The 27,851-nt window shown below is 33.9% G+C and overlaps 2 protein-coding genes across 3 annotated transcripts in view; one reads left to right on the top strand and one right to left on the bottom strand.

Moving 5' to 3' along the window:
* The window catches only part of LOC149806964 (prolyl 3-hydroxylase OGFOD1-like), a 64,865-nt gene extending 53,660 nt beyond the window's left edge, over positions 1-11,205 (bottom strand). Inside the window, exons 1-5 of one of the 2 annotated variants that reach the window (XM_089960159.1) lie at positions 10,931-11,205; positions 8,598-8,749; positions 4,481-4,501; positions 3,170-3,219; positions 346-446 (exon numbers count right to left, since the gene is read on the bottom strand). In XM_089960159.1, the coding sequence (XP_089816285.1) occupies positions 346-446; positions 3,170-3,219; positions 4,481-4,501; positions 8,598-8,749; positions 10,931-11,096 (490 nt within the window). In that variant the 5' untranslated portion in view covers positions 11,097-11,205. The remainder of the gene's footprint in view (positions 1-345; positions 447-3,169; positions 3,220-4,480; positions 4,502-8,597; positions 8,750-10,930) is intronic. The other variant, XM_089960160.1, reaches the window with a different exon arrangement.
* Positions 11,206-11,367: 162 nt separating this feature from the next.
* The window catches only part of LOC149806963 (U6 snRNA-associated Sm-like protein LSm4), a 48,711-nt gene continuing 32,227 nt past the window's right edge, over positions 11,368-27,851 (top strand). The window contains exons 1-4 of the mRNA XM_089960158.1: positions 11,368-11,473; positions 17,895-17,936; positions 18,743-18,841; positions 21,503-21,677. Of these exons, the coding sequence (XP_089816284.1) occupies positions 11,471-11,473; positions 17,895-17,936; positions 18,743-18,841; positions 21,503-21,677 (319 nt within the window). The 5' untranslated portion in view covers positions 11,368-11,470. The remainder of the gene's footprint in view (positions 11,474-17,894; positions 17,937-18,742; positions 18,842-21,502; positions 21,678-27,851) is intronic.

The raw sequence follows: 27,851 nt of genomic DNA, 5'->3' as shown, positions 1-27,851 counted from the left end.
TGAGTGCATTTACTTTTCCAGAGAAAGCCAACATACATTTTCATGTCTAACATGATACACAAGCTGTATTCATATCAATTTCTGAACAACACCTATTTAGGTGCCATTTTGACCACAAGGTACCTACAGTAATGCAGCACATTTTTACATTATTCAGGAATCATGCATGCTGGACGTAACCCTGTACATGACATGCTATTAATCATCATAAGGATATCTGAATGTGACACAAACAGGTAAAAAAAGGTGTGAGCACAATTTTCCATGGGATTTTCATGATCCTCGACTCTAAATAACACAGTTAATGCACACATTCAAAAATGCATATTGTACACGTGATCCTACCTGTGTACGAGTACTGAGCACATGACAAATCCATCTTGTCGTTGAGTGGTATTCCTGTCACATCACACAACCAAGTACGCAAATCCTGGTACAGCAGCCTCCTGATGGAGAAGTACATTGATAAATATACATGCAGAATTTCTAATGATCAGTGAGTCTTGGTTTACATGCCTCTTGGTTTACACGCCTCCAGGCAGCTATTTGACTACCCATCATGTCACGCCTGTTAATCACACTGAGATAAGTCAAGTCAAACTGCAAACAACAGAGATCCTGATCTAACATACCATAATGCACCTGCATTTCAGGGTCTATGCTGTTTGTTCTACTGATTACTCCTAACAAACTGCACAGACCCAGATCTGCTGGCACATAATGCAATGGCAGATCTGGGCCAGTGCAGCTTGCAGCTGGATTCATCTTATAAGCAAATATATAAGTTACATGGTTTTATCACAAAACTCGTACTCAAGATCCAAAGACCTGAAAATGAAAAAGTGACTTCTAAGCCCTCCTCTAAGTTAATATGGGTGAAATAATAAAATATTCTGATAATACTGCATGCTTTTATGGAAATTATTTTGCAGAGAACAAGTCTCCCTTAATGTAACTCCATAAATCTCTGTCAGTTTCTAAGTAAATGCTCATTGTGCACAATTTGCATAGAGCAATGTGCGAGTGTGATTTGTGTGGTTTAATCTAGCTTTTAAAAAAATTCAGTCATACTGCAACAATATCTGCAGTGTGTCAGCTTACAGTGATGTCTTACACAGGGGCATCATGCCTAAATATTCTAACAGCAGAGCGCCAAACGAGGCTGCTGCTGGTATCATTTTTATGTCTTTGGTATAATTTGGCCAGGGTTCGAACCTGCAACTTCATGCATCTGAGGTGGACACTCTAATCACCTAAGCCACCGGAGTGATCTATTTGCATAGAAAGATTTGGATTAACAAAATCGTAACTGTGGTACATTTATTGCCATAGCCTGAAAATAAAAGTTTTATCTGAAAACATGTTAAGGTATAGAAAAGAAATGTGTCCATAAAGAATGATCAAAGGGCTTCAGATTTTGCCCTCTCTGGAACTGAGGGTAAAATGTGAATGTGAATCAAGAATTCAGGTTTTAAAATGTCCTTTAAGAGAAAGTGTCCTTTACATGAGAACATCTGCTACTAAACATCATAAGGAAGTTATATTATTTATGTCTATAATTTCAAACAGAAGCCAGACACATATTGCAGGAGGATACCTAAACCAAACCATTCCAAGTTTTTTGTTTCTTTGCGCATTTGCAAACTCTCAAATAAATTAAAACATGCATAAATAACCATGTTACTAAAAGCATACCATACATCCAATAAAAATCAAAATCAGTTTAAAATAGACGTGACAGGCACCAATAAAAATGTATGTTCGACTGACCCTTTGAATTTCCAGTTCACTCGTTTTTTGTAACCTATCAAACAAAACACTGCATTTTATGTCAGGGAGAGAAATCTCTACAAACAACATGTTTCAAATGATGTCTTTCACTATTATAAAATGAAAGTTGCAATTTTATTGGTTAATCAAATATTCAACAGAACACCATCTTATACCAATGTCAGATCTCTATTACATTGGAAATATCTTTTCAGTTATATTGCCCCATCCTCCCTGCTATGGCATAATCTCAGTACAGTCCTACCCACTTATATCGACATCACTTATGTTGACAAGCTGCCTATTTCGACAAAAAGCAAATTCCCGGTCCCTTGGTCTAATATTACTACCAAAATTGTCGTGCTTATGTCGACAGCGAGATAAAAAATAAATGTACATGTCGACAGAAGCCGTTGGTCCCAGCTTGAACAAATCCTTCGTTTTCTAATCATTTATGTTGACAAGCTGCCAGTTCCAACCCATACTTTGTTTAACAATTAGTTGATCTTGCCAACTGGCTTCAATTTTCCAGCCTAATCATTTATGTTGGCAAGTGGCCATCTCCGACCTGTACTTTATTCAACGATTAGTTGATCTTGCCGCCAGGCTTTAATGTTGCGGTCTGAGAGAAAAAACAAGCTTTTGTGTGGTCCTACAAAAATCGCCTCTCATGGCGACTTAAACAAAAGCAATGAAATCTGATCGATTCTTGCATTTTCCAAAATGATCAGTGATTGAATCAAGTTTATTGTGCTGTGACGTTTCCTTTTTAACTTTATTTAGCATATGTCAATGAATACAATATTATGCCTTCATTAATCATATCAGCTGCATGTCTCTTGTTCGCTTTTATGTACTTTTCACGATGACTTCTGTAACTAAATACATGTACTGTTTAAACCAGCTTGTTGACATGTTTTTATTTCCCTGTGAATAGCCCCATTTCTTGGTAGCCTCAATATGATGGGAACAGACTGACCAAAATCTAGGGCAATTTAAGTACATGTACTTGAAGCATGTAAATAACAACTATGCAACCATGTGCTGATACCGACATTAAATATCGACAATGAATATCGTAGTGAATGTTTTTCATATCAGGATGTGACCGATGCAATATTTTATTGTGGATTTTATTACATAAAGGTAACCAAAATGTCAATATACAAGTGTATTTCACACTGGTTTTGTCTTCATGTACTCAAAATTTCCACTGTTTGTTTTATCAAAGTGTAAATGCTACTCACTGACGACAGGTCACCCCTTACTGACAAATTTAACTTGTATTTTTTTCTTCAGACCTGCCCCACCCACCCACTCATTTATCTCGACAATATTTCCTCTGGCCCGAGGATGTCAACATAAACAGGTAGGACTGTACTTCAATTTCATAACTTACCTCATTTTTGAGATAAATGGAGACTTTATAACCTTTAGATCTTCAATACTCTGGGAAAAAAAAAAACATAAAAACAGGAATTATTACATAAACCACTTCTACATAATGCACGAAAAAAACATTGAATAAGATCAAGAATATGATCTTTATTAACGTATCAACTAACCAAAGATGATAGTAATTTGCCTGGGCACATTTGGTCACTACTTCAGAAATTCTTGTCCAAACTTAGGAGAAATGCAGTAGTCATACAGGTTATTCTCAGCATGTTTTTTTATTTGTTAATGGTTTTTTTTTTCTAATTTCATGGTGTTTGTTTTTTTAATAATATTATTATGTTTTTTATCTTATAGGTGTTGTCTAATGTTGTAAAGCGCTTAGAGCTTCTAAAGATTAGGCACTATACAAAGTCCTCATTATTATTATTATTCACTTCAACAATTTTCATTCCACAATCGCATGTATCTGAGGAATTAACATACAGTCAAAAGCTAGGAAATAATGAATGAAATTATTTATTTTGTAGTATATCCAAATACAAAGTGCTCAACTATAATAATCTTGGACTGGAAAATTAATCTGGAATTTTAATGAATTCAGTCAAGAACATTTTTGGATTACATTACTGTGATACGTCAAAAACTGTTAGCACATCATCACACTTCAGGTCATTGACACATTACTACATTCAAGACTACAAGCATGTCAACACATTCAATTCTGAAAATATGATTGGAATAAAAGTGGAATTCAGTAGAAACTTTATACATCGGAACTTGTGATAGAAATTTTAGGACTATTTGGGATTTAATCACAATACTGTAAGTTCTTTTTAAATTTTTACTTTGTAATCAAGAGAAATAAATTATTTGTTGAATTATATAAAAGATCTTGGTTCTCATTGTTTTCTGTTAGTTTATGACTACAGAGTTGTAATACTATGGAACCCTGATAATGAGAATAGCTTAATATACTGTACTGCATTATGATGTGAATTATTATATGCTCATTTTCGTCTCTGTTAACTTTACATTGTCAGAATCATACAATATGTTATATTATCAATTTTAAAAAATAATAATGGTGTTTTGAAAAAGGAGATAAAGATACAACATGAAGCTTGACCAAGTCTTCTTTCAACTCATACTGTTATACACCGGTATAATTTTGGTCATGTGGCACAATGTTATATGTGGAATAACATTAAAATAAAATGTATTTAAACAACAAGGTTGGATTTTATATTTGTTGTTATTGTACATATAAAAAGGTCACTTATGTTATTAATGTATTTATAAAGAAATAACTTACATCTCTGTTTGAAGATGCAAACTGTGCAGCCAATCAAAGAAAAAGGGGATGTGGATAAATGAAGAAAAAAAACCACAAGAAATAAAAACAAATAAGTAATACAAACTAAAAGAATTTTCAAGTGTAATATTTATGACAATATTGTAACATCAAGCTCACACATAAAATATTTATTATAAACTAGCTATGATGTAAGTTGTAGTAGAGTCACATAATATAGTATTGTAACATATATAATACATATCAATATAAGGTGGTCCCTTTTACAATGCAGGTATGATCAAAGATTCTATTTCATTATAGAATAGCAAATTATAAAGCAGGTGTGGTCATAGATTCTATTTCATTATTGAAATATTAAATTATAAAGCAGGTATGGTCATAGATTCTATTTTGTTATTAAATAGAAAATTATAAAGCAGGTATGGTCATCAATTCTATTTCATTATTAAATATTAAATTATAAAGCAGGTATGGTCATAGATTCAATTTCATTATTAAATGTTAAATTATAAAGCAGGTATGGCCATAGATTCAATTTCATTATTAAATATTCAATTATAAAGCAGGTATGGTCATAGATTCTATTTCATTATTAAATATTCAATTATAAAGCAGGTATGGTCATAGATTCTATTTCATTATTAAATATTCAATTATAAAGCAGGTATGGTCATAGATTCAATTTCATTATTAAATATTAAATTATAAAGCAGGTATGGACATGGATTCCATATAATTCTATAAAAGTAAATTATAAAGTAGGTATTGACATGGATTCCATTTCATTATAAAATAGTAATATTATGCATATAATACCTCATTATCAGGTAACCTCACCTATGGGGAGTCAACTTTCACATGGCAGGTATGGACATAGATTTGATTTTATTATAAAATAGTAGTTTATGCATATAATACCTCATTATATGGTAACCCCACATGTAGGGCTGTCCACTTTTACAAGGCAGGTATGGACATGGATTCCATTTTATTATAAAATGGTAAAATTATGTACATAATACCTCATTATAAGGTAACCTCACCTAAAAGGCAATCCAATTTTACAAGCCGGTATAGACACAAATTCTGTTTCATTATTAGTAAATTAAAAAGCAGGTATGGATATGGATTCCATTTCATTATTTAATAGTAACATTATGTAAAAAATACATCAATATAAGGTAACCTCACTTATAAGGTGGTCCATTTGTATGCCTTCTATGAACAGTATTATAGTGAGGGAGTTTGGTATGCTTTGATTTGTGTTGTAAGGCACAGCAACACAAGTAGGTTATTTAATACTGAAGCAATTGAAGTAGAATACTTTGCCAAAGAAAACACCATTCTGATCCAATGCTAGGGGTCAAACCAGCACCCTATCAGTTTCAAGTCTAGCATGATAACCACTGCGTCATTGTGAATCCAAGCGAGGATTACTGTATTGTAATAATAATTTTGACAGATAAGTATCATTTGACCATTATGTTCCCTTTAAAACTTTTTTGAAGTTTCTTGACCATGTCTGTAATGTTAGAATACTGCACATTACATAAGACTTCTAATAATTATCCTTGTATAAAATTACTGGCTTGCTGAACAACAGTATTATGACTTCTATGGATGATGCCTAAAAAAACCAGGGTTAGTAGCATATTTCTTTTGTAAAAATTCCTGGATTTTTTCAAGGTTTTCCAAGGTTCAAAATCATGCTTTTCAAGGTGCATTATTACATTAATTTTAAAGGATTCATAAATTAAACTGTATGTAAACACAAGTTACTACTTACTATTACTTCATATGAGAAACATTTCTTGCAAGTTTTTGTTTTTTTAAAAATGAAGTCAAGAGTATTATCACTGATGTCATTCCCATTAATACTAAACATCCTACATCTGGGCATCAGAAAATGTACAGTCACTGAACAATGTTCATTTTACAATAACACTACACTATTTACAAAGTCCAAAATATTTTAGAGTGAAGTTTTTAGTTCTTGTAGCTTGTCATCAAACTGTTTCAAAAGCTCCAAGTTCAATGATTTTGTCCTTAACACTTTTCCTCAAACTATCTGATGTCGTGATAATTTAAATTTTCCTATGGGTCTCTCCTTTCAATGCATAGTTATCAGCAGCTGCTACTGTCTCAATGTCTTTTTCTTTTTCAGTTCCTGCCTTTCTTCTCTAACTCTGCTATTTCCTCATCCAGTACTTTCTTTTTGTCCTCTTCTCTCTTGCTCAATGTTTTTCCTCTATTCATCCAAGTACATGCTGTACCTACTGTAAGCACTGCCTGCATTTATAAGCGTTTTTGGTGTTATACCAATTTGGCAAATTCCACCATTTCTTACATTGTCAATACTCACTCTCCTTGCAACCAGTCCTTTCCTTCATATTTACATCTTCACACTCTTTACTGATAGAAAAAAAACTTTCAACGGTGTAATGAGAAGACTTTACAGGACCCCATTCAATAATTCCTACTATCAAAATGAGATCCAAATAACAATATACTTTTTAAAGTGAAACACTGCTATAAACCGCCTGAAACCCACCTATGAATGTTAAATTCATGGGAAAAAATATAAATTAATGTGGGCTCCTGTGTTGAGGCCTCATTATTTATACCCCAACCCACCCCCATAAAACAAAAAAAAGGAACAAAAATATTTGTTTTTTATATTATCATTTATTTAAACACTACATATCAATACGTTGAACTATTTCATATGAAATATATTAATATTTAACTCAGTTTATCTGTGTTCTATATTTTTAGATTTATCTTGCTCATTGCAATTATTGTCTGTCCTATTTCCACCCAGTCAAAAAAAATATATAGATCGAATAAATTTAATAATTAAGACTACTTAGTTTCTTTTTTAAAACTTGAAGCTCCATGTTTGCAGGCATACCTCTTTCATCAAAAACAGTTTCATGCTTAAGTCTTCTTCTTGTACTGCTGTATTAGCCACAATTATGCAATTTACGAGAGCTGTTTTTTCTTCTTCCCAGCTACATATGACCAAAGAGCATTCTCTTCCACTGCATGCAAATCAATAGCCATCTGGCATAATTTGCATTTTGCAAAGCTGTCTGTGAAAGATCTCATAATCCAAACTTTATATTTTTCCTTGTCTAGCCACTTAAGGTGGAATCGACAGCCAGCCTTTTGAAACTTACAAATGGTTTAAATTTAAACTGTGGCTACATCCAGAAGTTCAAAACATACAACTGCACAGTGGCCAGTTGTTGAAATTTCTGTTCCAGGTCAAACTTAGTGAAAGATGGGCTATTTTTCCTCTTTTTTTAAATATATTTAAATCTGCAAAATGAAACCATTTATTAATTCCTTTAGGTTCCAATAAAATCAAGGCTTTTCAAGGTACCCAGACAAAATTTATAATTTTCAAGGTGTCTTCAAGGCCTTGAAGGACAAATTCATTTTTCAAGGCTTTTTAAGGTTTTCAAGGTCCCCTACGGACCCTGAAACAAATCAGCTAACAATCACATTAGCAAATCTAAGGTATTAAACAAATTTGACCCAATCTGTAAAAAAAACACGACTGTAAAAAAAAGTATGTAATTTTTATTAAATAGATGAAAATTCATTAATGTTGGCACAAAAGGATCAAAGAAAGCAGGTACATCAAATTCATACAAATGTAAGAAATGCAGCAATTGCATAAGTTTTCTCTTGATGCACTTACAGAAGTTTTCCAGGGGCCCCGAGTGGCCGAGTGGTCTAAAGCGCTCTTCGTTACGGATCACTGCCATCTCACCTCTGTCTGCGGCGGTTCAAGTCTAAGATTCAGCCAATGTGGGCATGTGAGAAAGCTTGCTAGTAGCTTCTCATGGGTCTGTGGTTCTTTCCGGGGTTTTCCGGGTTCTTCCTCCACCATTAATACTGGCCACCATGTATAGCCTATCGTGTGCTGAAAAATGGCGTTAAACCCCACAACAACAACAACAACAGAAGTTTTCCCTTTTCTCTTGAAGATCAAGTTAATAAATTGTCATTTAGCAAAAAACATGTTTACTGTACAGTTGGTGTGATAGTAATGATTAAGATTAATGAGATTAGACTGTATAATGACTCAGGTGTAAAAAAAGCATACCTGGTGGAATTTGTAAAGATCATTGCTTTTCTCTGTGAAGTTAAGGTCCATTAATTCATTCTGCAAAGACTCAACAAACTGCTCATCTTGAACAAAGTTTGGCAAGACACAATGCACAAAAGGTTTCTGATAAAGACCTGTTCCATCTGATTCTGAAAAAGAAACATTTTAAGGGAAATTTAGTATAAAAAAAACAACTGTTTTCTCTAAAAGAAATCAATTTTAAACAATATTGGAAGAATGATACAAAATAAACTGGAACTACTTCCATAGCTCATTTCAGCAGATCCTCACATTTTTATTACCTATATTCCCTAACCTGCAGACACTGACCTCCCCCAATTGCCAGCCATGACCCAGGAATCATAACCCTAAATCATTTACATAGTTATATTTTTATGTGCTATTGATTCATTGAACTTTTGGTCAACACATGTTAAAAAATGTCACTGTACCTGCAATTTTTCTGCATCTGACTCTGAACCCTATTCAGGAGACTCAGTGGAAAGGCAAAAGAAACTATACTCCGAACAGATGGTTAGCCACATAGGTAACCTATGTAGCAAGTTTACAAGTACTCAATTTCCATACAGCACTTTAAGTAAAGGCAGTTACTGACAAATGAACAGAGTGTCTCATACTATCTCCAATGAAAAATTAGAGATAATGAATCATTTTTTTGGAAAGTATTATACTGCTAAAACAGTGTTGTTCCAGTGGGCATGGGCTTGTGGGAATTTCACAGTATTTTTCCCCATTTTCTCTAAAAATGTTGCTACTGTGCTAGGTTGTGCTCACTTTCAAAAAGACTAAAAACAGGTGCTTAATTCTGCTAGATGCCACTCAGAAGGCCCTTCTTTGAACAACTGGGTCAAATTAGGAATATGGCCTTACATCACCAAGATCTCAAACAAGTTCCTTAATGAATCCTGTATTTGATTGGCTGAGCTTGCTTATTCTCTGGAGGCCATACCTGTGGTCCAACTGCTATCAAATTTAGAAAACATCTATGGGCTTACATCATCAAAAACTGTGTGTGATTTGGATTTTTAATGTAGAATTTTAAAAATTTCAGTCATATCGCTATGTCTGCAGTGTGGCAGTTTATATAATATGTCTAACATGAGGGCATCATGCCGCAGACATTTAGCATTATGTCCTACCCAGACAAATTATCCTAACACAAGGCCAACCAGTCCTAACACCAATCTCTTAATGCTAAGCACCTAGCGAGGTAGCTGTTAGTACCATTTTAATGAGTCTTTGGTATGACTCGGCTGGGGTTTGAGCCCATGACCTCCAGCATTCATCAATAACTATGAAGAGTTTGATAATGTGAGCCACACAAATTAGATAAGTGACCTTGGATTGATTGAACCTGTTACCACAAAAGACGCCACATTTATGATCTGATGTTAATCAAACATGGAACACGCCTTGATAGAGATGGGGTTAAAATAAGAAACTGCACCGATTTAACAACAAAAATAGAATTTACCATAAATGGAAATATATCAAGAAAATGTATGTTTTGCAAAGAATATTCCGAGATAGTCAAACATTTTTTCACTTATCCATAAGTAAAAGAATGAAGAAAAAAAACAATAAGCACCTACTAGATCTTCATATAATTTTCATACCATTAATATGACCAAAACACAAGTTTGATGTTGCTGTCAAAGCTATATGCATTTCATATAGTAATCAAAGTAATTTATGTGACAAGTGTAACAGTAAATGCTCAACATGTACACATAAAATGCATTACCATAAATTATAGAAACTGTTTTTGTTTAAAATAATCAAATATATAAAAATAATTTACATCTGTGCATTTCTACTGGGTTTTCTTTTTTTTTTTTTTTTTTTTGGCTTCCACCTATATATACATATGTAATAAATAAGCATGTGTGGATTATTTACAGAAATCTCTGCTGGCATTATTATGTATACATATGCTGGCATTATTATAGTCCCAATGGGCAAGAGCCGTGAATGGTGTTAGAAATGTTAAGAACACTCCTGGCATCTTTACGTTGGGTGCATTACGATTTGTCCATAAACATTTAAATGAGTTCTTTTTAAAAAAATTAATAACTTTTCCCTTATTACGTAATATATGTGATATTCGACTATACCACACGCACCAGCTAAGCTTAATCGCATTACCAATAGCACTTAATACGCATAATTACATCCCGCTCTAGTCAAAATAGCAAAAGATGCACTCCACAATAAAACGGAGCTCGATTACAAATACGTCCTTCCGTTTCCCTCCCACAAACGTTTATCCTCTTTTATATTAAATATAATAAATAAAATGTCCGACATGCCATCGTAATAATCAGTTTGTTTCTTCCACGCCTCTGTTATCTTCTGCTTGAAATCTGGTTTTGTCAAACGTTGCTCCAAGGAGATATGATCTTGTGCATTAGTGTCAGCTTTGTGTTTCTTTGTTTGTCCTTTGGTCTCTTTGATCGAGTTTCTTTTTCCGCTCATTTTTAAAACAATTGAATTTGTAATGTCTAGGCAATCATGATTATCAGGAACTTCAAAAAAGCAAGGTCTTGATTTTTTGTGTGGCTATTTTCACGTGTTTTCATGGATGCAGACTATTTTACGAATGTCGCTGCAAATAATAGAGTATTAAAATGCATTTGTTAATTATATTTTACATGGATCTACAATTACATATTTGCATATTTGTAATCTGAAATAAAACTAAGTTACCGAAAAACTAATACTGCATAAAATCGATTTCCTTACTTACGACATCAATTTTGGTATCCGACAGGTTCAAAAACACCAGCATGGAATAGACGTTTCTGTAATCACAAATTTTACATGATTAGAAAAGGAGTCGATAGTAAATAATGGTATGCATTTATTTTAATGCTAAACTGAACAAAGTTAACGTAATTAACCTTACATAATCTGAAATTTAATTGCACATTCATGTAAATAAAAATTATTTAACACATTTTCGGCATGAACCTAATTTCGACAACAATATTAGGGTAACCATGTGTGTAATAATTAACTGGGTTCTCATTATGAGTTTGAAAATTGGAGTTCGTGACTCCATCCTACTAAGTTGTTGGAATCTCCTCCCAGAAAGTAAGAGTTCCAATGGCGAGTCCTTTTTTCCTTGCAATAATTCAGTGTATATTGAAAGTACTTCTGCATCACCCATATTAGTCCTACAATGTAAAGACACAGCACATGTTGTTTTTGTTTTAGTGCTATGTCTTATAATCCATATAACAGCCTTGTATAGTGTGTTCCGATGTCATTGACATCGGAATGAGTAATCAAAGTTTCAGGAACATCTCACACATTTGGCGGCCTATATGGACACTCTTCCACTAATTTATGTGTAATTAATATACTTACTGTGCTGTCTTTATTCTGACAGAATGAAAATATGATGCTTGCAAATGGGTGCTTTTTCATGTTCTGTTGACATACATTTGAATTTGTTCCAATGTGATGGGAGTCGAATTGTGCCGAAGTAAGTTCAAGTAGGTTCATGTTGGGGATGTTTCTTGAACGAAATGAACCGTTGCTTACAGTTCCAATAGGCATAATATATTTTTATTTGTTTTGGTAAAGAATAATATTTTGACTTAACCCAATTTCGGCATTCCCAGCTTTCATCCCTTCCAGCCAACTGAAATGTAGGCCAACGAAACTTGAAAACAGGTCCATTTCTTTTGTGAGAATTTGAATTTATTAGAGAAAAGACATCAGAGTAAGTAAAGTCTGACTAAAACATTATGACTTTACTTTGTAGAAAAGCATCGTTATTTTATTTGTCATTTGTATGAAATATTCCTGAAAATTTGACTTTCGTAATGATGTTATTCGACATCAAAACACGCTACACAGCGTTGAGGTATTACATGTAGGACTACACCCATATAAATGACAACAGATTACTAATTATGCTTATTCATTGTGAAATCTTTGGTATTATATAACAAACTTTAAAATGTAAAGCATTTGAAAATTATGTTTGTGATACTACAGCAATAACAATTCACAGTGATCCTACATGGTTAATTTCATACCCTTTATTTGAGTGTGTGTGTGCATGATATGGATTTTAATGTAGCTTTAACAATATTTCAGTCATATCACTATGATGTCTACAGTGTGGTTGTTCATAGTAATGTCTAGCACTGGGCATCATTCCGCAGACATGTAGCATGTCGTCCAACCCAGTCACATTATCCTAACACCAGGCTGACCAGTCCTAAAACTTAACCTCTCAATGATGAGCTCCAAGCTAGGCAGCAGTTAGCACCATTTTTATAAGTCTTTGGTATAACTGCTGGGGTTTGAACCCACAACCTCCCACATCTGAAGTGGACTCTCTAACCACTATGCCACAAGAGAGGTTGCCCATTTATTTGACAAAACAAGCACTGAATTGCAAATCTTTGTTATTCACAATATCAGATTTGAGTCTTACTCCCTAGTCTTTGAATCTCCGCCAATGATTAAAGTATACACTGCCAGATATGAGAAAAGATCATAATTACGAACATTTTTTTCACTTACCAATGGTATCACCAAAGTGAAATTTTTACTGATCCTGCATAAACTAACTTATCCTGTTAAAAAAATCAAACATAAGGTAGATCAGTTTCTAACTGAACATATTTGTAACTCAGTATTTAGAATATTGAAGCTTCTTAAAGATGCTTTTCTTCAAAGATGACACAGTTTGCTTCTGAGGAACTAATTTTCTGTTTTGATTTTATGTATCCCTGAGCTGTTATGTGTATATAGCTTCCATTGTGTGATTCCAAGGACAATTCATGAAAATTGCTACGCCCATCAAAGAGTGATGTGCCAAGCACAGTTTTGTATTTCTGTGCAGAGAGTACACAAAATCATAGCTTCTCCTGGATCATACTGTACCTCAGCCATTTTTGTTCATTTTTCTAGCATTTCTGGTACTTTCTTTATCTCTTCCCTTGATGATATTTGCAATTGTGCTCTCTCTCATTATCATCTGATTTCTGCTACTTATGTGGCACCTGCATACATAGCAAACACCTACATCGCTTGCATTTGTCACCGCACAATGTATCAAATGTTTAACAGCAATGATATAAAGATTAAAACACATTCAGTATAATTCTGGATTATCTGTTTAGTCGATTAATGCGACCTTTTCCAGTTGGAGGTTTGGTTCCTATGGTTTAAAACCATTTTTCAGCTCATGATAGGCTATAGACTATACATGGCAGCCATTACATTTGGTGGAAGAAGAATAGGGAAATGCCTAGGAAGAATCACTGACCCAAGGGAAGCATTGGCAAGCTTTCTCACACTCCTACAATGGCCAAGTCAAGACTTGAATATATGTAGAGAGAAGTGAAAGAAAGAAATGAATGACTTCATATGAAGTCTAGCTGGTCCTAAATAAAAATGATGCCAATCTGACATTAAAATATGGCTGCCATGGCAGCCGGATTTAAAAATTATGTTATCACAGCTGTGCTTGAACCATTGTTCAGTTGGTCTCAACTGAAAATGATGCCACTCTGACATCCAGTATGGCTACCACAGCAGCCGTCTTAAAAATCTTGTTACTGCTACTTTTGATTGGAAAGTCATATCTTGAAATATTATGATCTCTTCTCTTAAAATGTATGGCTATATCAACATGGGCGTTTCAGTAATAGATTTCTTATGATACCTAGTTAGTCCTAAATGAAAACTGTGCCAGTCATATGTCTAGAATGGCTGCCATGGTGATTGTCATACAAATCTTGTTGTCACTACTCCAGAATGGATGGTCATTATGACATGGTGTTTTCACCAAAAGATTTCTATTGATGTCCACTGTATTGAAAATGAATGCTGACATCCAGTGCAGCTAATTTGAAAATCTTGTTATTGTTGAAGAATATTAGAGATGGTTTGAATACCATATAGCCCAGACACCCCTGCCACTGCCAAAAATTAAATGTCTGACAGCATATCAAAATTTTCCAGCCCTCCATTGTTTAACATCTAATTGATTCAGGTGTGCTGAATGATGCTTATTAAAGTGAGATGTCATTCCACACATGCATATAATTAGTCTCCTTACCAAAGCAGTGATAAACCACTGACATTCAATTAACATGTTTCTTTATTTCTCCTACCTAGTAAGATCAGGCCTATGTGACATTACCTTATTCCATTACAATCAAATGGACTCTTGATTACAACTCCAACATAGTTGAGACTGCTCCGGTGGCCTAGTGGTTAGAGCATTAGCCTTGGAAGCGGAAGGTCGTGGGATAAACCCTGGCCGAGTCATACCAAAGACTTACAGAAATGTACTAACAGCTGCCTCGCTAGGTGCTCAGCGTTAAGAGGTTATTGTTAGGACTGGTCGGCCTAGTGTCAGGATAATGTGACTGGGTGGGACGTCATACTACATGTCTGAGGCATGATGCCCCAGTACTAGACATCACTATAAACTGCCACACTGCAGACATCGTAGTGATATGACTGAAAAATTGTTAAAGCTACATTAAAAATCCTAGTCACGCACACACACACTCCAAGATAGTTGATACTTGCTTTATAGAAATAGATAAAACAGAAGACAAGTTTGATAATTACAAAAAATTGTTTACTGAGGACACAGCAATAGAACTTTCATGCATCCAGAAATAAAAATGATAGTTTTTGTTATGGATTTCAGCATCTGGGACATAATGATCTGTGGGATGGAGATACATTTAAATTGACAAGCCAGTGGACAAAGAAATAATATGAAATAGTCAAAGCCTTAGATGGGCACAGCTGAGTTTTTATGATGTCACTGACATTGGAGATGTTCTTAGCATTAACAAGGAAACTAAAACTATGTTACACTGTATATATCTTATTTTGGGGGTCTGTTTTTATGTAAATTTTTGTTTTAAACTATTTTATTCCCCTAGTTCTGTTTTACTAAGCAATAAAGATCAGGATCAGTCTAAATGGAATTCTTTGGCTTCTCTCAACCGCAGAACTATGTTCCAATTTTACAGCAAACTTTTGGTTATCAAAATCAAAGCAATCACAAGGAAATTTTTTATACACATTATGAGAGCTTGTGTTTCCTGAGTGGCAGTCGCTATTAATGTTTGAAAGCAAGACAATTTCTGCTGAAAGGTGCCATGGACCTTTACAGATCATCTTACAGAAATTGTATGTACTCTCACTCAAATAGAAGATTCCTTTTTAATTAATTCTGGTCCAATATACTTCAATGAAAATGTGGAGACTGTCATCATTCTAGTCCGTTGTGTGCAAATTCATATAACTTTACTTCTAAGCTGAAGATTTTAATTTTTGCATAGGAGTGAAATTCTACTAGTTTTCATTATTTATCATGTTCCGCCTTGGCTGAATTGTTAGGTATGCATACTCAAAACAGAGCAGTGTGCATGTGTGTACCTATGTATTTCATTCCCTTTACTTGGTTTCTCCAAAGGACTTAAATTAATGTAATTATGATTTGTTGTAGTTGGTAGATGAGTTTATTAACATGTGCAGGGGTGCTGGAACTTAGGATGAAAGGACATTTTATTAAAATGAGTCTTTCCATTGCATTGCTTCCTTTTGTGACACCATAGCAAGATTGGACATAGACTCATGGTGTTTTGGTCTTGAAATCGTACAACTTTAAGATTGAGTCTGAGATTGAGTTTTCACTGTTAGCCTATAAGAAAAAAGCTTTCAAATGCAACTTCATTTGTGATTGGCTGAAAAAAATACACTTTCATGTGAAAAATCATTTGTGATTGGTTGAAACAAAATCTCAGATCTAATTCAAGCTCTTGGAGAAGACTAATAACAATTCATTTTACCATATATATTAACTTGTAAGTTGAGTTTGAATGCTGAGACCATGATCTGAGTCTCTGCATTTTGTTGGGAGTAATAAGTAAAACAAATAACATAGACCACAATCTGTCAACACATCATGCAATGGCAGATCAGGGTCTGTTTTTTTATGTTGAAATTGACTTGTAAGCAAGTATAAAGTACAAGGTAACTTTGACAGCTTAAAAATAGATTAAAATAATTGACTCATTTAGATTTAAGATTGTGTCCAGTTTTCAGCTGTGCTTAATGATTAGGTGTCCTTAAATCTAGAATGCAATATCAGAAGATTTTTGAATTTCATTGTAAGTGAAGAAAAAAACTCTGCTATGTTGTGTATTTCAGATGATAGAGCTTATATTGCTAAATACAGCAAATTTATACACCATGTATACTCACCTATAAGACAAATCAAATTGCAGTAAACAAAGATGCTGATCTACCATAGCATAATGTGCCTGAGGACCAGTATGTATGTTGTTTGCTCTATTGATTACTGCAAACAAACTGCACAGACCCAGATCTGACAGTGCATTATGCATCTGCAGATCTGGGTCTGCGTAGTTTGCAATTGGACTCAATTTATAAGCAGTTATATATGGTAAATTTTTCCAAAAACCATATGCCTCAAGGATCTCAGATAATTTTTGTTTCTTATCAATGGATACAAAATAAAGTCATATGCAGTCAAAGTCCTGCAAGCTGCGGGTGTGCTTTTTCCAGTGCATGACCTCATATAGGACATTATCAAATCTTGCTTGTCATGGTGTGACCACCAAGATCTGATACTGACCAGAGGAAGTGTTAATGAATAATTCAGACAGGCAGGATTAGAATGCTTCTTTACATACTGACCAGAGGAAGTATTAATGAATAATACAGACAGGCAGGATTAGAATGCTTTTTTACTGCAGATTTATATTTAAGAAATGTATCTTAACATGTATTTACAGTTGTGAGTAAAATTAATTGTTGTTTAGACTTTTAACACAGCTACACAAGTTTTATGTTTTTAAGACATTTTTTGATGTTGAATAATCCATCTGAATCTGTTTTTATTTTATTTTACATGACAAAAAGTATATATTTATGTAAGTATTTATTAAACCTGTGATGTTGATTCTTATTTCAACCTGCTTTTATCCCATCATTTTATGATAGTAAACATTATTATTCTTGATTCAAAAAATGTTGGAAGTTCTGCATGCATATATATATATATATATATATATATATATATATATATATATATATATATATATATAAATATATATAATACACACACACACAGATAGTCACCTAGTATTTTTTTATTTAGTAGATAGACTATGAAATAGTAAGGTACATTATTTCAGACTTATAATTCATTCCTATAGAACGTGTACAAGTCATTTAAGAAAGATCTTTTGATCCTTTCAGTTACCATTGTCTCTGCTACGAACAGCTGTGAATCACCCTATGGTAAGACAATTTTTCATATAGTGGCATTATTCATTTGTACTTTATAAATCAATCTGCAGTCTGCCATTATTCATAAATATTCATGATTTTGTCAGAGTTTCTTTTTGACTTCATAGGAAGAATCCCTGTCTCCTGTTTGAAAAACTGCATGCAACTCCCCACTTTTTAAAAGTACAATAGAGATAAGATTGGGACTCTTGATGTAGCCATCTGAAAAATCATATTATGGCTACTTCTCCTACATGACTGGTCATATCAACATTGTACTTTCACCAGAATACTTTTTATGATGTCTAGCTTGTCCTAAATGGAAATTACACATCTAGTATCCAGAATAGCCAACATGGCAGCCATCTTGTAAAATCTTGTTATTGTTACGCTTAACAAGTGAAAAGTCATATCAACATGGGGTTTTCACCAGAAGACTTCTTTTAATGTCTTGTTTTTCCTAAATTAAAATGCTGCTGATCTGATGTCTCATATGGTCCCCAAGGTAGCCATCTTGAAAATATTTATATCTCTACTCGTAAATGGATATCAACAACGCTCTACCAGTTATGCTACCCTGGGCATTATTATAGTGCTAGATTTAATTACTTTAGATGATAACACAGTTATCTATGCCTTAGATGAGAAGATACATTTATATATGCTTGTAGTTCTTTTGGCCAGTTTCTTTATTATCCACACTTTTCGCAGATATATTGTCACAGGTCATGTCCTCCATCCATCAGTGATCATTGTTTCCTTAAATACTACCTGGGCACTGTGTTATCAGAATTTAATGACTGTTATCTCTGTTGCAGCTGGTGGAGTTAAAGAATGGGGAGACATATAACGGTCATCTGGTCAGCTGTGATAACTGGATGAATATCAATCTGAGAGAGGTCATCTGTACTTCTAGGGTATGTGCTATTAGACTGTTCATGTGCTGAAAAAATCCCACCTTGGTGGCTGGAAATAAATTGGAAATAATGGTGGGCAAGTAAAATGTTATGTCACATGCCAAGAAATTTTGATATAAATTCTGAAAAATATACTATAATGAATAAGGACCATTTTCTGCCTTCTCTTGATTTAATCAGTAAGCTTGGGATGCTCTAAGTGTCTGAGATTGTACTCTAATCAGTAAGCTTGGGATGCTTTCAGTGTCTGAGATTGTACTCTAATCAGTAAGCTGGGGATGCTCTAGGTGTCAGTGAGTGTACTCTAATCAGTAACTTTGGGATGCACTCAGTCTCTGTGAGAGTACTCTAGTCAGTTAGCTTGGGATGCACTCAAGTGTCTGAGTGTACTCTAATCATTTAGCTTGGGATGCACTTGGTGTCAGTGAGTGTACTTTAATCAGTAAGTTTGGGATGCACTCAGTGTTTATGAGAATACTCTAATCAGAAAGCTTGGGATGCACTTGGTGTCTGTTAGTGGACCTAATCAGTAAGTTTGGGATGCACTCAGTGTCAGTGAGTGTACTCTAATCAGTAAGAAGCTTGGGATGCACTCAGTGTCAGTGAGTATACTATAATCAGTAAGTTTGAGATGCACTCAACATCAGTGAGTGTACTCTAATCAGTAAGCTTGGGTTGCACTCAATGCCAGTGAGTGTACTCTAATCAGAAAGCTTGGGATGCACTCAGTGTCAGTGAGTGTACTCTAATCAGTAAATTTGGGATGTACTCAGTGACAGTGAGTGTACTCTAATCAGTAAGCTTGGGGTGCACTCAGTGTCATTGATTGTACTCTAATCAGTAAGTTTGGAATGCACTCAGTGTCAGTGAGTACTCTAATCTGTAAGTTTGGGATGCACTCAGTGTCTGTGAGTGTACTCTAATCAGTAAGCAGCTTGGGATGCACTCAGTGTCAGTGAGTGTACTCTAATCAGTAAGTTTGAGATGCACTCAATGTCAGTTAGTGTACTCTAATCAGTAAGTTTGGGTTACACTCAGTGTCAGTGAGTGTACTCTAATAAGTAAGCTTGTGATGTACTCAGTGTCAGTGAGTGTACTCTAATCAGTAAGTTTGGGATGTACTCGGTGGCAGTGAGTGTACTCTAATCAGTATCATTGATTGTACTCTAATCAGTAAGTTTGGAATGCACTCAGTGTCAATGAGTACTCTAATCAGTAAGTTTGGGGTGTACTCAGTGTCATTGAGTGTACTCTAATCAGTAAGCTTGGGATGCACTCAGTGTCAGTGAGTACTCTAATCAGTAAATTTGGGATGCATTTAGTGTTAGTGAGTGTACTCTAATCAGTAAACTTAGGATGCATTCAGTGTCAGTGAGTGTAATCAGTAATCTTGGAATACACTCAGTTCAGTCTAAATTCAACCATTAGGATCTTTGTTTTTTATGCACCTTATGGACAGTGTGGGGTGGAGTTATCTTTCTTGTGCAAAAGATATATGGTGCAAAGGCACACCCAAAAATGAACTGATAGTTTGCCCAAATCTTTTTTTTCTGTCTTCTTCCTTTGGTAACTGAAATAAGTTGTGGCTCTTGGACTTTTACCTGCCTATGATATATTCTTATCTTTTGTTGATGTACATTCAGGTGTCTTGCATGAGAGATTTACCCACTTACAGTTTACAGTGACATTGCACCTTATTTCAATGGCTGATCACAATATTATCTTGCTGTGTTACTACCTAAAATAAATTACTCAGAATAAACCCTTTTTATTGTCCCATTATAACAGTTTTCATAAAAGTAGTTCATAAGTATAGTCTTTCTATAGCAGCATTGCTGATTATTGAAATCACTCAAAAATATTGCATTTTTTGTTGAAACCATGCAACTTTGAATGTGTCTTATCCAGGTTTTGGAACATTACTATAAAGCACAATGGGGACTACATCTAATACTAAATTCCAGATCATTTATTACTTTGTTTCACAATGAGAAAGGCACACTTGAAATGTGTGCCTTGAAACTATATACTTTTTCTGCCCAGTTATTTCATAATTTCTTCATGAAAATTATAACTTCTATCAGATTAATTATCATTTCAAATTTTAGCTGCCAACAAGCTTTGAAAACTTCTAGATGTGTGTGAAAGCCAAAAAATAAAGTTTCAAAATTAAACCCAAAAGAGAGAAATATATTTTAATGACTTCTCTGATCAGATCAAGAATTCAAAGAAATAACATGATCACAGAGTAAAACAACTTTGTTAAATAAAAAGGGCTATAAATTCAAAGCAGATATTCAGGAGTTAAACATTGACAGCCACAAAATTGGGAATACAGTTATACAAACTTATGGCCAGCTTCACACTAAGACAGTTTCACTGTTAAAGGTAAGTCACCTAAAGGTTTTGTAATGTATAAAGGTAACATGTAGCATTAAAAGTACCTCTAATGCCAAAATAAAGGATTTCTGTTTAAAATTCATTATGTGCCATTTCTCCAAATGCATACATTGTTCTTGCTATTCCCCTTGAATCTTCCTTTTTACTGACTGTAAAGGACACTTTACTTCGTTTACTGTTTCATTGTAGGTTCAGTTGAAAATGGCATGTATTTGTTGACACATCATGGCACATTTTCACATTATCAGTATATATTTTCAGGATGGTGACAGATTTTGGAGGATGCCAGAGTGCTACATTAGAGGTAGTACAATTAAATACCTCAGAATTCCAGATGAAGTGATAGACATGGTAAAGGAAGAAGTTATCCAAAAAGCTAAAGGGAGAGGAGAGATCAGAGGTCGAGGAAACCCACAGAGGGGAAGAGGTGGAAGAGGTAGATATGTCTTATTCTTTGCACTTGTTAATTATTTTCAGATCTGACCTATCAGAAAGCATGTATTAATCAAATAGTTTTTTTTCTATCTAGCCATTTCTGTTTTATTATTAGGATTATTGTTGGAAATTGGTTGAAATTTAAAGATTTGTTGGTAGTTCATCAGAACCACTCAGTCAGCTGAAGATATTTTCTACATTATCATGGAAAACTTAACTTAAGATCACTGGGAAATATCATTTTATATCCTAAATATACAGGTTTTCTTACAGACATTGTTTTATACTAGTGATCAATGACCATGAGAGTATCCGACACATATGTTTTTCGTTAATTAAATAAACATGTTTAGTTGTCATACAGTGATAAGTATTACAATTAAAGGTGTAAAAACAAATTTTTTGGAAGAAAACTATTCTGAGAATCAGTTATTGAAAATTAAAGTCAAATGCATGGACATTTGACATTTACAACTAATTTTTGATTATTTCATCAATCTTCACAAGACTGCTCAAGGTTTTTTTTATGTGGTTAACTAGATATACAGGTAACACTAATAAAATATATATATAATTTTTTGGTCCATGATTAAACCCAAAAGCTCATAGTTGATAAGTATAGGCAATAAGCCTTCAGAAAATCATTTTATAACTGTTGGTTTCATGTAGATTAACACCCATTTCACCAGTAAACAATTAATTGATAAAAGCCTTTCATAAGGAAATAGTTAAGCTATAAAGGATACCAATTATAATTGATTTTTCTCAGAGTAAATGTCACTGAAAGCATACTATACATTTTAAAACTTAGGGAATTACAGATAATGCAGTTCAGTTTCCTTTTATGTTAAGGGGCAGGGGCCAGTTTTTATGTACAAATTTGATGTCGCAATCAGCAACCTTAAGTATTAAAAAAAATCAACAGAAAATCAAATACACAAGTGAGGTCAAAAAGTTCCATATTTTGGGATACCTATATTAAAACAAAGCGTAAGAATATTATCCACTTGACCAAAGAAGTCAATGGCAGTTAATAGCAGAAGAAGTTTATGCACCCCAACTCACTCCAAATTTCTGTCTGAAATTTTCATGTCTGAAAGTCATTTTTGACACCATGTGATGCTCACAGTACAAACACAAGCCCTTTTCCTAAATGACAGTTCTGCAAAACAGTGTGTACTAAACAGGCTGATGCAGTTGAAAATAGTTGTCATCCAGGCCATTTTTTAGATATTCTACTTGCCCAAACCCATGTGTTTTCTGTTATAGGAGGCTAGCTCTTCTTCCTAGCTGACTATTGGTATTTCACTATGAACATACTGCAGAGTAACTATGGAAGGTGTACATGCCTGGCATCAATATCAAGAACAACACAAGCCCAAAACACCTAGTTCACAAATATATCCATATCTTTAAATAGTAAACAATAATAGCTGAAAAAGTCACACCGTAGCCTTCAGTTAAAAAATTTGCCAGGGGCCAATTTACGAAACTGGACCCTTCCACTTAAACAGAGTTTCACCAAAGAAATGTTTGAAAGTCCTACCCTGTCTAATCTTAATTATCTCCCTTTGATTGCTCTGGTCTGTATGTTAACTAGTCATGCTTTGCTTTGGGAGAAAACTGCAAAGGAAATGATATATTTGTATATTCAGCTAAATATGAAGGACCTTTCTTTCATAAATTTTGATAGAGCATGTTGACTTAACCATTACAAATGTTTCTTGAGTACTGAGTACCCAAAGTAGTGAAATCTGTATTTGTACACTATGATATTTTTATTATTTTAGTTATGGTTTGGGACAGTTGTATTATTTCACGTTAAACAGGTTTTGGGATATGGTACAAAAATCATGCAAATGATCAGTTAGTGCTGTGCAATTTGCTTTGCCAACCTTGACAAGTTTATATGTAATGAGTTGAGGAAGGACTACAAACAGTGTGTTATAATACAGTGTACAAAAATTCATAGTATTCTATTGACATTGTATAATTCATAAATACTACAGGCATCATGGACTCCAACATGTTTTGTATGACCCGCAAAACTCGTATTTATCAGTAGGAATTCATAACGTTCCAAAAGCTGAATAAAATATATCATTTTTGGGTTCAGAATTCTTCCTACTTATGTATTTAACAAAAATATTAACTCTTCTTATATTCTACTAATGCATTTATGTGATGCTAAAAATAGACTTGTATCCCTAGAATTGTATATATGTACAAGTTGTTAACTTGTATATGCATTTCTGGCCAAGTGTTAGGACACCCCCAAGACACATATGAACATTTCATATTAAAGCTTTACATTGGATGAATTTGAAAACATCTGGTCTTTTTAACTATTCTTAGCCAATGAAAGTAGTACTTACACAGAATGATGAAAATGTTCTATTAGTAGTTACAGTGTATAAGCAGGAATTTCCACTAAAAATGAGGTCGTTTTTAAAAGGGAAAAAAAATGGCAACATTTTTGTATTCAGACGATTCCGACCAAAGTTTTGAAGGATTTGAAAGGAATGACATTGCAAATGACATGAGCTTTAATGATCAGAATCAGGACAAAGGATCAAACTTGAGTTCAAGTCCTGTTCAACACCTGACGTTTCAGATTTATCTGAATCTGAGAATGAAACACGTGACAATCTTATATGGTCAGAAATCATAGGGCCAGTATATGCAAATGACCTTGCAGCAGATTCGGAGACAACATTCCACTTCAGTGGAATATTCCAGTCATTGGTAGGTGAAACAGACAGATATGCCAAAAAACAAAGTAATTAGAAGCCTAATCCCAAATGGTCGCTTACTTCATTTGCAGAAATGAAGGCATTTTTTGGAGTACATGTCATTTTTAGTATGATGCAAATTCCAGAATAAACTTTGGTGATTGTTTAAAGTTATATTTCTCATTAAATTACGTAGTTTGCATGGGACAAGATTGATATGGAAAATGTAAACAGCATTTGCACTAACTCAAGAAGCGTTCATGATAATCAGGGTTTTAGCCTACAAACAACTGCTACAAGGCATGCAGCTTTGCAGGCTTCATTGGGAAAGCATTTATAACTAGCAGAAGGTAAATAGTTAATTAATAAATGTAATGTCTTAAATTGTTTGCTTGGTCCAATGCTGGAGATTGAAAGCATCATAAAAATGAAATAAAAATATATTTACTTTACATGGTTATCCTTATATTGCATGCATATAATGTTATTTAAAATTTAGTATATAAATACCAGATCTATTATCCACCAAAAGGACAGACTTACCAGATTCATGAGTCCAATGACAAATGCATTGGTGCCAGGCCAAAAGTAATTTCAACTGCTTCAGTTTCCATTTTATTCTTTTTTTCTTCTCCTATACCAAATTACTGTTCAAGTCAGGTTAAGAAAAAGAACCTGGTAGCTCAGCTTTCATTTAGAGGGCCAGAGAAGGCATTTTAACATTAAGTCTTTTCCTTTTCCTTGCTAAGTGACTAATGATCATTTCTATTCTAACTTGTTTTTCAAGTTATGTTTTCATAAAGTGGGGTGGAAAAAATTACTTTCAGTAGTACATGGTACCTCACTGGACCACTTGAATTCAGCATCATAATAGCCCTGACCCAGCACTCTGGTAGTACCCAGCCCTAAACAATTGAGTTGTCAAACCCTGTAGATAAACCTCTATTTTAGCAAGAGAGGCTGCTTAAGGATAATCATTTGTGACATACTGGAATATTGAACTTTTTGAAAATTGATGTAATCTTTTATCACTAAATATTAGGGTCCAATGACTGAAAACCTTCATAGGGTCCTTACAAGATGTTAAAAGATCCCACATCCAAGTTCCTCAAATAAGACTAGGCAGAAATGTAATAGACATTCATGAGCTCTTTCATCATCATGCTTTTAGTAACTGAATTCATATTCTCCTCTGCTTGCATGTGTTAAAATGCATGCAAGCATCTGTGATAAGTTTTTTCTGATCAAAGCCAGATTGCCTGCCTTCACCCCATTTGAACATTTTATTTTCAACAGAATGTAATTTGAGTCCTCACTAGGATTTTAAAACTAGGAGAGCAGGGCTCCTATTTTCGTAAAAGTTGCAGTCCCCTCCCAGAAGCATCTTGGGCATTCTTGAAATCTTTTGAAACTAGATATCTGGTCGCAAAGATGTTTGTGAACATTTTTATTTTGTTCATGTTTTTATTTCCCTATGAAGTGCCTCATCCCCTTGGTAGCCTCAGCTAGCATTCATAATTTTCTCACATGGACCAAAATCTAGGCCAATTTAAGTACGTATACATGTGCCATGTAAATGACAATTATAGATCCACCTGCTGCTGGCAACAGTGAATATCACAGTGAATTATTTAGTGACACATGTTTGTTGGCAATGGAGTAGAGATCAAATGAGGACTACCATTTTTTCGTACATGTTATTTATATTTTCTTTCAGGATGTGACTACAAATGGTAGTAATATTTATTTTCATAGGGTTTATTTATTTTTTTTTATTTTTTTTTTTATTTAATTAATTTGAATCCTTCATTTCGAGGTCTCATGTACTACTTATTCTGCTACACTTGGAAATGAACACAATGCGTAATTAATGATCATGGCCCTAATTCTAAGTGCTGATTGGCTGATCAGAATAATAGTTTAATGTTAGCACAGTCAGAGAAAGCCGCATGCATAATACATACATGTATATTGTAATATAAATTTTAGTGTAGTGTTTCAGCAAAAGGGTGCATACAGAGGGCTCCCACATATGTGATTTACTGCATCTCAGATATATAAAAAATTGGTATTAAAGTATGCATGTAGTGCAAAGCAAGAAGAATATGAAATAAGGAACTATATTACATTCTGAAGACATGAGTTGATGCTTGTTTGAGAAACTTCGACCTTTTCATTATATTGGAAATCAACTTAGGCCAGTTATTTTTAATGCATAAGACAGGACTCTTAAGATGGAGTTTTGGTGCATCTTTTTTAGTTTTATTGTATCAGGGATGCACATCTGTGCATTATTGGAAGCCCTGATTACATATAGAAAATTATGGGGAAAAGTACCCTGTCACTAATAGTCTTTAAAATAACATAATTGCTGAATAGGTAATTAAAGTTTGTCAAATTTGGAAAGATTCATAATCATTCCCTTATCAAATACATTAAAAATGATATGTTGGTGAGTGAATTTTTTCAGCATTACACAGTTGTTGAAATCACATTGGGTTTCTGTACAGGAAAGGCTGCGCAGCCAATTAACCGCAGATCATGTCATTAATGATTTCCCAAGCTCTTTTATACTTTTCACAGACTACTATTTTCTTTCACATGACTCTTATTGTAAATATTAAAATTGTGTGAGCATTTTCATTCTTTTTTATTTAATAAGAGACAGAAGTCACAGCACATTTGTTTATCTCCAGTCTCTCCCAGAGCTCATAACATTCACTTTGGTGACAAATGATGTAATGTTAATGACATCATAAAGTTGTGGTTACCTTGATTACAGTATTGTAACTAGAAACTGGTAAAAATGCTTTTTCAGTTATCATCTGAACAAGACTTTCTAAAACTTCACTATAAAATGGCATTCAAAAATGATTTATAAACTGCTTTGAGACAACCCCTATCACATGTATCTGAGAGCACATGCACAAGTGTCTTCACACCATGCTGTTCATCCTAATGTATTGTTGCCAATAAAACAGTAAAGTAGCTATTTACAGTCAAAAAAGATGAAACAAAAGTAATTATGTTAATGAACTAGACCCTTATTTCCAACCAAATCGACACAGCCAAGAATAAATATGGTGCCACACATGACATGTGACTTCATCTATTTTTAGAAAGTGGGATTCTCTTAAAATAACCCCTCACTTTCTAGCTTTATTACAACAAAACCATTAATGGGATTCTACATTTATAGATTTATTAATTGTCTACTTTCTTGTAGTAACATTTTGTTTTGATTAGATTATAAGATATTTGCTTGACCTTATGGCATTTCTCAAATTCACAACAGAGCACTGTTCCATATGTGTGTGACCTACATAATTATATTGTTAGGTTAAATCTTCTATCTCATATTACTAGGCTTTGCTTTTGCATGAATGGTATTTTTCCTTGATTTATTTGCCCATTGATTTGGGAAAACAGAAAATGTAAAGAAG

Source organism: Sinohyriopsis cumingii, chromosome 1, assembly GCF_028554795.1.
Source record: "Sinohyriopsis cumingii isolate HCF-2022 chromosome 1, ASM2855479v2, whole genome shotgun sequence".
Lineage (NCBI taxonomy): Eukaryota > Metazoa > Mollusca > Bivalvia > Unionida > Unionidae > Sinohyriopsis > Sinohyriopsis cumingii.
This window is presented reverse-complemented; position numbering and strand designations above follow the sequence as displayed.